Here is a 12,749-nt window from a genome sequence, read left to right as displayed (position 1 = left end):
AATTAAAAAATTGTGCCACTCCCCCTAAAAGAAAAATCTGGGGAATCACCCACAAGAAACCAAAACATTTGTGCATGAGCTGAAGTCTTTTGGGAGGTGTTTTTGATCTTTAAATTCTAAAATATATTGCAGTATGAAGTTTTTCTTGATGAAAAATAAAATGAATAAAAGCCAGAAATTGTATTTTAGATGAGAAATATGAGAAGTTTTTTTTTTTTTTTTTCTTTCAAAGTGGGTCAATATGAGACATTTGGAACATTGTCAGTGTTTTTTCTCGTAGAAGAACTTAAAGGGAAATCAGTGCAATCTGTGAAACACTTTTGCTTTACTAGAATGATATTTTTAGATGGTAATTTTCCTAAAAATACTTTCCTGGCCACTCCTTCTTCCTTGGCCAATTGCAAGTGATAAACTACAGCCTCCATTTAGAACAGTGACTTAGAGTCACTGACACAAATGAGACAAATTACAGCTGACCAGGAGAATTCTCTATCTGTTCAGAGAATGCTCTTTTTCAGGCTTGATGGCTCCTCATTTTTAAGGGTCTCAAGTCAAATACTTTCCAACTGCTAATTTTGTAGAAAATGTAAATTATCACTGAACCTGTCACTAAATGTGACTGGAATGTCAAATACTTTTTCTACTGCGTTATTATCCCAGGGGTTTTAACAAAGTGGCTCTAATTTTTAGAGGTAATATAAATGTCAAATTGTATTTATGAAATACCAGCCTACTTTTTCTTACATAACAGATTTAGTGAGAGGCATAACATAAATAGTTCCATATATTGTCACTGCCATTCTAATTATTGCCTGCTATTGAAGCTTTGGATTAGTGTTATTAGTGTAACTGAAATAGAATTTAAATAAAACATAATGATTTTACTTTTATTTTAGAGCTTTGGATAATGAACCAACATATCAAATACAGACTAATAAATCAATACAAAAAAAGCAGTTTTATTAAGTTGATAGAATATGCACGTCCTAGTCCCATATTTCTATTTATCTTAAATGTTTGGTCCTCAGTTTTACTTTTTTAATGGAAAATGTTAATTTTCTCAGTTTTTCATAGCTGTTCCTCCTATAAGCATGGTGTCTACCTGTCAGTGGGTATAAGAAGAAAGAGATTTACAGGAGCTGGCTTATGTGGGTGTCATCCGACCCTCAAGAATGTTCTGTGTTCACGTATCTGCTGCTGTCAGACAGAAATGCATTATTTTTCTGCCAAATTGGACCAAGATTTGTGTCCCATGCCTGTTATATGTAGTCTCTGGTTGCTCTGTTCAATAAAAACATTTGAAATTCCAAAACCAGGCTGAGAAGAAACAGTGTCACCACAGAATGACATCCACAATCTGGCCTCTGTGGGCTTCCATATCTTTAAACTACGGGGGTTTTTTAGATTTGCCAATAATTTTTCACTGCCTGGCACTGGGATGTAAAAGATGTTTGTATTGATGAATGAATTAATGAGGGGGAGTTGTTTGTGTTTGGCAGTTTTCCATAGCTGAATGGAGGTGTAAATATACATATACACACATGCAGAATCCTTAGGGGTGGAAAAGACCTTTAAGATTATCAGATGTCAACTCAGCACCACCATCATTTATACCATTAAACCATGTCCTCAAATGCCACATTCAAGGCATTTTTGAACACTTCCAGGGATAATGATTCCACCACTTTCCTGGGGAACATGTCACTATGCCTGAAAACCCTTTTAGTAAAGAAATCTTTTTTAATATTCATCCTAAACCTCTACAATATCTTTATGTGTATACATATGGTTTTTTTCTATATATACCATTAATATTTATAAAAATATTCTTAGTCAATCCAAATGCAGAATTTTTCCTTTTTGTTGTTGTTGGTGGTGGTGGTGGTGATAGTTGTTGCTTTCCTCATGAAATATCATAATCAAAAGTTTTTTATTTTCAATCATCTAGATTCTTTTTTTCTCTTTAAATTGCATGTAATTTCTGTCATAACAATGGTTCAAAAGACATTCTGTGCCTCTTCCATGAATTCTCTGAGCATTCATTTTAATGTATTTTTCATTATAACCTCTTTAGGACAAAAGTAATTTCTGATATGCAACCAGTTTCAGAAAATGGAATAAAAAACTTGTTCTTCTTCCACCACTGCTCAAGCACTTTCACAAATGAAGTGGAAGCATTAAAGTTTTAGCTCAAGTCATAACTAGAATTTAATTTCCAAAGACCAAATAACCGGAAATCTCAGATCTTGGAAAACAGCATCTGAAGTAAAGCCTTGGTCCTTGAGTTTGAAACCAGAATAAAATTTCATATTAGATAATAAAAATGGGCTTGCAGACAAATGGGCAGATGGAGAAACTACATTTATCTTGTAGTGCTGAGATTTGTCCCTCAGTTTCAAGCAGTTCTGTAAATCTTTCCCAGAAGCAAAAAAGGTAGGGTAGCTTTCTCTGCTACTGGAAAATGGTTGGAGACTGCAAAAGTCGTCTATTTAGTCTGGAATGGCTTTTTAGTACATTAAAATTCTTGACGAGCAATTTGAATGTGAATTGTGAAATTTGTTGAGTTAGATTAAACATAAAGGGTCTCATTTACCAACTGTTAGTGCTATTGTTGAACGTTGCACATAGTTAACATAGCTCATGGAATTGCTTTAATACAAAACAAATACAAGCTACTTAATGTACATTACAAAGCATAAAATTCAGTTGGTGCCTTTTGATATTAGATAGGCATAGTGCACAGGTAGTGAATACCTGCAAATTGTGCTCTGCATTTGAATAATGAATTGATATGAACCTTATTTGATGAAGGTGTTTGCTTTTTGCAAGTAATTTTCCTTTCTTTTATTATAAAGGAAAAGTACATTTATAAAGCAATACAGTCTAATAATGGGAGGAATCTGTTGAGTGATAAGAGCGTTGCACAGGGAACCTATTCATTTAAAAGGCTTATTTACTTAAATGTATTCAACAGAGATATTGCAAAAATGCTTGTTTGGGCTTGTTGATATTGAAGGCTATTTTACTTGGCTGGGTAAATCCAGCAGAAGACCAGCTTAGAGGATATATGGGTAAGGGTCAGTGATGGTCCAGTATTGGGGTCCAGCTTTGCACACCATGATCAAAGTGAACTGAAGACTTTACATGTCCAAAACACTAGGCAGTAGTTTTTATCTCACTTTTTCTAGGTTTTTCTTTATAAAGTCATCTAGTGTGAGATCTCCCTACCCTTGGCTGGGGCTTTGGATCTAAATGATCATTAAGGTCCCTACCAATCCAAACCATTCTATGACTCTGTGATTAATGATGATCACAGTAAAAAGGGAAATGGAGAAATTAGACATATATGCTGAGGACTCTTCATGAGAAAAGATTTTCAGAGCTCTTTAGCTGGAGAGAGTTTATGACCTTTGGAAGAAGTTGCAGGAAACTCAGGAGGACTACAAGGGTGTTGTAAGGTTATGCAGGGAGAAAATTAGAATAGCCAAAACTCAAGGAGAACTTAATTTGGCTACAGCCTAAAAAATACAAAATAAATACATTCAGAACAAAAGGATGACTAAAAAGAATTTTTGATCTATTTTGCCCTAATGATGTTAACACAATGGAAAAAATCATTTTGTGTCAGTATTAGTGGCTTCTGTGTTGTCATCCATCTTTGCTATCAGAGTAGCTTTAGGTCTTAAGTCTTGAAGTGAAATTTGTCAGGAATTCATGTGCTCCCAAAATTTTCAGAAATGGAAAAGGGTGAAAGCCAGAGATGCAATCTATCACTACAGACAGAGAGGGCCTTAGAAAAGGAAATCAGTGCAGATGTATTTTACAATCAGCATAGAAGAATCTGTCTACCTACAAAATAATGAGATTAAAATAACAGTAGGCCAAAGGAATTAATTCAAAAGGCCATGAGAATCTCTACAAAGGAAACCAACATGTACTTTTACAATGGATATTACAAGCCCAGAGCAGCCATCAGGCTTTGTGCAAGGTGGAATTTTCAGCTTCAGTATTTTTTGGTTTAATGAGAAGTTTGCCTTAACTAGAAGTAAACCAATATTTGTCATCCTGAGTCAAGAAAGCTGGAAAGCTGAGCACTTAGTAGCTGTTTAATGGGTCATAGCTGCTGTTTTTCCTGATAGCTGGTTTTTTTTTTTTTTTTTTCCCTTAGAACAGCATGTAACACATTTGTTACCAAACTCAATTTGTTACTGTTGTCATTTGAATCCATATTTCAAGCTATTGGCAAGGAAATAGGGAATCATCTGAATAAATGCACAGAAGAGGCAATTAAAATAGCAAATGTGAAAGGTCTGCAATCTTTAGACAATCCCAAAAGAAGGCATTTCTTGACATTTCTCAGCTTACTGAACAGTGATGGATAAGCTGATTTAGCTGCAGCAGTTTATAATGGCATCATCTGATAGATGCCTGCCCTCTGGGGTCCCTGCAGATGAAGATGCACAGACCTTAGTTCACATTAGCTTAAACTGTCCCTGAGGTGGGTTTAATAATCTCTGTAATGTCCTGCTCTGTATCCTGTACATGTGTGACAACTCTGAGAAGAAGCAGAAGCAATCCTGTGAGAGCAGTAATATCTTTAAGTCACTGAAGAACCAGAAATTTGGAGCTTGTCACCTTTTCTTCTGTCATGCTCACTTTCCACCTCGACAAAAACATTTTTCAAATTAGGATGGATGTTCCCATTAGACAACAGGGTTTCACAGGCAGTTGCCATTTAATAGAATTTGATCAAAATGCTTAATGATATGTCCTCTTACTCATGCACAGCCCAGCCTGGCCTGTGCAGAGCAGTTCCTCTCATGCAATGGCATTCTCAAAGCACTGCACCTTTGTTTGGCACAGACACACTTCCCAGATGGGACAGGAAGAGAAAAGAGAGCTTGGAACAATCTTTGCAGCTCTCTATTCACACAGGTGTACCATCCACATCTTTCAGTAATTTGAAGAAAGTTTGCATTGCAATGGAGAGAAATGCTGGAGAAAATTTTACTTGCCTGTTGTGGTTGTACTCAGTGCTCCTAATTCTTTGTCTGACTTTTAGAACCTGTGGTCAATTGTCCAGTGTATATCAGCTGAGGACAAATTTGAAAAAGCACCATGAGACAGGAAGACAAATGCTAAAGAATTCAAAACTGGACTAATTGAGTAATATTTTAAACATTAATTCATGCATGTTTTAAGCCCACCTGCAGGTGCATTTTTCTATTACTTTTTATATTTAGACTATAATCTATGCCAAGGAATGGCTGAAAATAGACCTATTAAAGTGTAGTCATGCACAACACTACGTCACAGCATTCACATAAACTATGAAATTAACTCACTTTCTTCCTTCTTCTCAGCAGTGTAGCATTTAAATGCCAGGCTAATTTTTGCCTAAAAAAAATCAGAAGTGGATAATAAAGGAGAGCATATTTTCACGACATTGTGCCATTGTACACCAATCCACTTCCAATTTTCTATTGTTTTGAGCAGCATTTCTTTCTGCTCCTTTTTTTGTTTTGGACATGGTGAGAGTAAAAAATACCCGTGCTGAGGCTGGAGATTATGAAACCTTTGAAGAACTGCCAACTCTGTCAATTATAATCAACTGTTTCTCTGCAGGTCTAGAGAGCAGTTCTCTTTGTGCCTACCACAGAATTGTAGTTAACTCCTTGAAGATTGGCATGAGAAACTGCAGGAAGCATCCTGGCTCAGGCCAAGATTTGTGAAATACAGGTTTTAGGGAAGTCAGAGGGAGAAAAACACAGGAGATGTGCTGGCACATGGTTCTTCTCTGTTGCTCCTGGAGATGTGCAGATTTTGGGACTGTCCAATGGCAGTCAGCACCTGGCTGGCCTGTAGGAATTGTATTCTTATCCTAGCAGTGATAAGCAGTGGACTAAGTTGCAAATTGTCCATGTTTCCCAAACTCAGGAATTAATAAATAATTTTGCTTTCAATCTAAGCAGTTCAAATTTCAAATATCAGTAATTTATAAACTCATCTTTTGACAGAAGTGAAAACTTCTGATTTATGTTGCCCTAATGAAAACTCAGCTAATGTTCTAAGCCTAAAAGTGTTGTTTGGGAAATATTTGTGGTGAACATGCTGTGATCTGTCCTGTTCCATTCTCCCACAAGAGCTACACTAACACAGACGTTGATCCTGGAGCACAGAGTGGCTCATATTTGTTGATGGGGTAGCAATGCCAGCTGCATTTGTTCACTAATACAGATTACAAGGCACACCATGCTACTATCAAGCTGTAACCTTTGCAGGAGGCAATAAGGAGGGAAAAGGAAAGTGAATGTAGACATCTTTATAGTTCTTTCCACCCCTCCTCACATCTTTATAGCTCTTTCCACCCCTCCTCCTGCAGCAGAGAGGGTGTTTTTCACACAGGACTCTCTGTTTTTGGGGGAAAGACATTGGCTCCAGAGTGGGACATGTGGGAGGATTTCTCTGTTGGATTGTTTGGTCTGAGGGTCTTCTCATGTGACAGCCTTGCTAAGACGTGATAGTTTTGTTATGGTTTGGGCAAAATGAAGATGTAGAATGAGACACTCTTGGATTACACATCTTGCTGGCTGGCTGGGAGGTTGGGATGGTTAAAATCTCTCTTTGGTGCCATCTGCTTGATTAGAATTGAAGAATCATGGAATGGCTTGGGTTGGAAGGGACCCAAAACACCATCTAGTTCAAATCCCCTGCCATGGGCAGAGGCACCTTCCACTAGACCAGGTTACTCCAAATCCCATCCAGCCTGACACTGAACAGATCCAGGGATGGGGCAGCCACAGTTTCTCTGGAAAACCTGTGCCAGGGCCTCACCACCCTCACAGTAAAGAATTTTGTTCCTAATCTTCTGTCTAAACCTACACTATTTTAGTTTAAAGCCATTACCCCTTGTCCTACCTCTATATACTTTTGTAAAAAGAGATGAATGACTCTCCCCAACTGGATTTTTGTGGAAACTTGTCACAGAAATGGAGACCATGAATTTTAATTTGTCTACTTTATTTTCTTGATACTTTTGCTATACAGGGCAGCTTTTATGTCCCATCTGAAAATTGTATTCAGCATGCATACAAGTGGCATAAGGATCTCTGTCTTCTGCTCCTGAATGCTCAAAGGGGTCTTCACTCATACTACACCCTCATAATGAATGAGATTCCTGATTTACCACAGCTGAAGTTGGGTAAGTGAAAAATTGTTTAAAATCACTGAATATTTTACAGTGCTGCAATTTTAAACACACATATTTTAGTACCAAAATTCTTGGTCTGTTCAGAGACTTTAAGGGATTTTCATCTCTGTTTTCTGATTAGTGTTTATTTTTGCTGTTAAAGATGACTGAGTCCTCAAATTATGTATATCCTTTCATATGATGTGGCCTGATGTATAGGTGAATAGCATATTTTGATACAGTTCAGAATATTTGCCTTTTGGTGATTTTTGGCCTCAACTGCATTTTTAAAAGTGTAACTTCTAGTTCTGTATGGCCGTGAAATCTTGGGAAGACTTTTAACATATCTTTTCCCTTGCGAAAACTTTTTTTAACAATTGAAAAGAAAAACCTGAAAGGTTATACAAGTGGATTTAAATTACACTCCCTTCTTTGTAACTCTCAATATATTCCTCCACTGTCAATTACCACTTGCTCTTCAAAATTATTGTGATTTTCTTCTTAATTTGAATGTTTAATAGATTTTCTGGTTTTTTGGCAGAAGGTTTTTTTGACTAGTCAGGCCTGTTAGGTCTAATGTGCATGTGCTGGCTGGCTGGATTTACAGGATGGAGTTCTGGAATTTGTGTTTAGTCATCTTTGTAATGACAGCATGAGGTCCTATGAAAATGGGGCTCAGCCATCTCACTCAAATCCTGCTGTCTCACCTGTTTATTTGAATTCAAGGAATGTGCCTCATAATTTCATATCTGTGTTTTTGTATTTCTGTGCTGTGCAGGTTTTGAAGTTAAGAGTTTTGTTACATAGCAGAGATAATTACATTAGGAGGGTTGATTGCATTGGCCAGCAGGTTTTAAAAGGGAGTAAAATTTTCCAGTATAATCCTTGTATATAAGAACTATTAAACACAATGCATTATGCTTCACACACGTGTGGACTTGATAGATCCTATTTTCCACTTCATCTGTTGTCCCTCAACATATATTTCCCTTCAAGACAGTCTAAAAGTCATAGGTAGGTAACATAGTGTGTTATTCAATCCAAATACAAGAGAGAGAAAAAAAATAATCAAAACAAAACACCATTTTAATTTGCAGCTTCTGATCTCTCAGACAGAATACAAGCAACAAGACTGCTTCAAAACAAAACAAAACTGGATCTTGGTTGTAGGTATTGATAACAGAGGATTTGTGGTTCACCCAGACAGAGTTATAGGTTGTGAGATGGCAGAGCTCTGCATGGATGAGTGACCACAACTCCATGACCTCCCCAGAGCTTATGTTCTAAACACCATTTTCCTGGTTTTGAAATGAATTCTGGTACTGAAGCAGGCACTTCATTTGCAAAGGTACTTCTTATAATGCATGAAAATTTGCAAAATGCAAATACCCTTTTTAGCCTCTTGAGCAGAGTGTTATTTGCATCATTTTATTCACAGTCTGAAAATCTACTGAAGACTTGGTTTTAAGGCTGATCTTCTGACACCTGCTGCACAAGTCAGTAAAATTATGGGGTGTAAGATTCATGCAGTAAGATGAATAGAAATAAATTTTTGTATATCTGTCTCCTTACATTCATTGGGGTGAAACACATCCAATTAAAAATATGTCATCTGACACAGGTAGTGCTTTCAATTTGGGATGGCATAAACCGTACCTTGTATTTGCTGTATTTCTCCACTGAGCAGGGGAAGAATGTAAATGGCTCATCCAGTTGTAACATCTATGTTGGTCATATTAATCTCATAGGTTTTTACAAAAGATTAAGATAAATCCAAGAATATAAATCTCTGCAAGTTTTCTTAATTATTTTTCCCTAGCTTCCTAAGTAGTACATGTAAAAAGAAAGTAGCTTACCTTAGACATTAAAAGTAGGAATGGCTATTTTCCAAATTTTACCAGCTCAGATTGAGTCTTTTCAAGGCACAACTCATCATGGTCTGTCCTTTCCCATTTGTCAGTGCTATCTGATAAGAGACATTTGGGAATTGAGGAGGGCATTGGTCTGTGAGTTGTTTTGCTTTGTTCCTGCTTTGTTTCTTTATGGACACCATTGGAAAGTTCTGCATTGCAAAATGAGGCTGCTGAAGCTGGAGAATTGATTGATGTCCTCCTTTTCCTGATAGATTGTGGTGCATTTAAAGCAGAGTGTCCCTGTGATGGATTCTCTCAGGACTAAATCAAAACACTGCTGCTTGCAGTGGTGAGGTAATTCCAGCTTCACAAAGCAGTACAGAGATGCCCAATATTTTATTGGTCAGGAATTTGATGTTGATACACAGCCCTCTGTAGCACACCAGGGACAACCATTCCTTGCTCATCATTTCTTCAGACTCTCTATTCAGTTCTACAGTTGGCCATAAATAAAAGGCTAAAAATCAAACTTCTAGTACAAGAGAGTCAACAAAGAGTCAAATTCTGCTGTCTTTGTCACCAAAACCCTAACATTTTCTGCTGGTTTAGTGGTCCAGATTGCACAAGCAGAAGTTGCACCTGCAGGAGTACAAAGTGGGTTGTGGAGTGCCCACACCCAAACAGAAACTTGTCTATCAGGAAGAATACCAAATGGCTGACTTCTCTCATGAATAAACAGCAGAGGATTAATATTTCACATCCACTGTTCTCAAACCTGATGACTTTCTTTGTGTTTTCTCCCCAGAGGAGCTATCTGTGGAAGAGACAGTATCCCAGCTTTGTGTGGAGCTGCAGGTATTTCCTTCATCAGAACCTGCCCATAGGTTTTTGAAGTCAATTTTTCAAGTGCACTGAGACAGCCCAGAAATATATCAGAGCAGGAAAAAAGGGAATTTGGTGCCATCAGAAAGTTTGTTTACTGTTTTTCTTCCACCAACTACTTTGCATAACTTTGATTAGTTGCTTATAAGGTGTTCCTGTCACTGTTAACAAGACACCAGCTGGATTATTCTAGCATGCTTCAGTGAGCCTACCCTGAGTATCAGTATGACAAAAAGATATTTGGGGTAGGTTGCAATTATAGGTTTTCTGCTGAGAGGAGAAAAAGTACTTTGGCAAGTTGCTCAACCATATATTTTCAAATACAAATACCTAAATGTATTTGGAGGATCATGGGAGGAAAAAAGTGATTTTGGCACAGAAGTGACTGAACTACACTCTTGAAATTGCTCCTGCCAAGTTTATTTCAAGTGAGACAAAGACAAGTCATCAATAGTGCCAGAAAGAAATGCAAGTGCCATCTGATAACTGGAAAAATCAGAAATTTCATATATTTTATTTATCATAGAATGATAGAATCATTAGGTTTGGAAAAGACCTCCAAGATCATCAAGTCCATCCTTTGACCCAATATCACCATGCCCAGTAAACCATATAAATAATGTGCCACCTGTTCATTTTTTGAACAATTCCAGGGTTAGTGATTCCACTATATCCCTGGGAAAGTGAATTTGATAACAATTAATAGAGGAAAGATGAGTCTAAACCAAATGAGAAGTCCATTTACATTCCTGTTAAAAATTGTGACCAAAGGTTGGTCAGACATGGTTTTAAAACTGCTTCAAATGACAAATTTATTAGTTTTAAGTCCTGACTTGGATACTTCTGCCACTTCCTTCCTTCCTTCCTTCCTTCCTTCCTTCCTTCCTTCCTTCCTTCCTTCCTTCCTTCCTTCCTTCCTTCCTTCCTTCCGCCACTTCCTTCCTTCCGCCACTTCCTTCCTTCCGCCACTTCCTTCCTTCCGCCACTTCCTTCCTTCCGCCACTTCCTTCCTTCCTTCCGCCACTTCCTTCCGCCACTTCCTTCCGCCACTTCCTTCCGCCACTTCCTTCCGCCACTTCCTTCCGCCACTTCCTTCCTTCCGCCACTTCCTTCCGCCACTTCCTTCCTTCCGCCACTTCCTTCCTTCCGCCACTTCCTTCCTTCCTTCCGCCACTTCCTTCCTTCCTTCCGCCACTTCCTTCCGCCACTTCCTTCCGCCACTTCCTTCCGCCACTTCCTTCCTTCCTTCCTTCCTTCCGCCACTTCCTTCCTTCCGCCACTTCCGCCACTTCCTTCCGCCACTTCCTTCCTTCCGCCACTTCCTTCCGCCACTTCCTTCCTTCCGCCACTTCCTTCCTTCCGCCACTTCCTTCCTTCCGCCACTTCCTTCCTTCCGCCACTTCCTTCCGCCACTTCCTTCCTTCCGCCACTTCCTTCCGCCACTTCCTTCCGCCACTTCCTTCCGCCACTTCCTTCCTTCCGCCACTTACTTCCTTCCTTCCTTCCTTCCTTCCTTCCTTCCTTCCTTCCTTCCGCCACTTCCTTCCGCCACTTCCTTCCGCCACTTCCTTCCGCCACTTCCTTCCGCCACTTCCTTCCGCCACTTCCTTCCGCCACTTCCTTCCTTCCTTCCGACACTTCCTTCCTTCCTTCCGACACTTCCTTCCTTCCTTCCGACACTTCCTTCCGACACTTCCTTCCGACACTTCCTTCCGACACTTCCTTCCGACACTTCCTTCCTTCCTTCCGACACTTCCTTCCTTCCTTCCGACACTTCCTTCCGACACTTCCTTCCGACACTTCCTTCCTTCCTTCCGCCACTTCCTTCCGACACTTCCTTCCGCCACTTCCTTCCTTCCTTCCTTCCTTCCTTCCTTCCTTCCTTCCTTCCTTCCTTCCTTCCTTCCTTCCTTCCTTCCTTCCTTCCTTCCTTCCTTCCTTCCTTCCTTCCTTCCTTCCTTCCTTCCTTCCGCCACTTCCTTCCTTCCTTCCTTCCTTCCTTCCTTCCTTCCTTCCTTCCTTCCTTCCTTCCTTCCTTCCTTCCTTCCTTCCTTCCTTCCTTCCTTCCTTCCTTCCTTCCCTCCTTCCTTCCTTCCTTCCTTCCGACACTTCCTTCCTTCCTTCCGACACTTCCTTCCTTCCTTCCTTCCTTCCTTCCTTCCTTCCTTCCTTCTTTCCTTCCGACACTTCCTTCCTTCCGCCACTTCCTTCCTTCCTTCCTTCCTTCCTTCCTTCCTTCCTTCCTTCCTTCCTTCCGCCACTTCCTTCCGCCACTTCCTTCCGCCACTTCCTTCCGCCACTTCCTTCCTTCCGCCACTTCCTTCCTTCCTTCCGCCACTTCCTTCCGCCACTTCCTTCCTTCCTTCCTTCCTTCCTTCCGCCACTTCCTTCCTTCCGCCACTTCCTTCCTTCCGCCACTTCCTTCCGCCACTTCCTTCCGCCACTTCCTTCCGACACTTCCTTCTGCCACTTCCTTCCTTCCACCACTTCCTTCCGCCACTTCCTTCCGCCACTTCCTTCCGACACTTCCTTCCGACACTTCCTTCCGACACTTCCTTCCTTCCTTCCGACACTTCCTTCCTTCCTTCCGACACTTCCTTCCGACACTTCCTTTCGACACTTCCTTCCTTCCTTCCTTCCTTCCTTCCTTCCTTCCTTCCTTCCTTCCTTCCTTCCTTCCTTCCTTCCTTCCTTCCTTCCTTCCTTCCTTCCTTCCTTCCTTCCTTCCTTCCTTCCTTCCATCCTTCCGACACTTCCTTCCTTCCGACACTTCCTTCCTTCCTTCCGACACTTCCTTCCTTCCTTCCGACACTTCCTTCCTTCCT

General features: G+C 40.0%; 1 protein-coding gene across 1 annotated transcript in view; it reads left to right on the top strand.

The window, feature by feature from the left end:
* The window catches only part of FAM135B (family with sequence similarity 135 member B), a 131,239-nt gene that overhangs the window by 94,921 nt on the left and 23,569 nt on the right, over positions 1-12,749 (top strand). The window contains exons 7-8 of the mRNA XM_059478135.1: positions 7,048-7,201; positions 9,848-9,897. Of these exons, the coding sequence (XP_059334118.1) occupies positions 7,048-7,201; positions 9,848-9,897 (204 nt within the window). The remainder of the gene's footprint in view (positions 1-7,047; positions 7,202-9,847; positions 9,898-12,749) is intronic.

This window comes from Ammospiza nelsoni, chromosome 1, assembly GCF_027579445.1.
Source record: "Ammospiza nelsoni isolate bAmmNel1 chromosome 1, bAmmNel1.pri, whole genome shotgun sequence".
Classification (NCBI taxonomy): Eukaryota; Metazoa; Chordata; class Aves; order Passeriformes; family Passerellidae; genus Ammospiza; species Ammospiza nelsoni.
The sequence above is the reverse complement of the archived record's forward strand: the minus strand, read 5'-3'. Positions and strand labels throughout refer to the sequence as shown.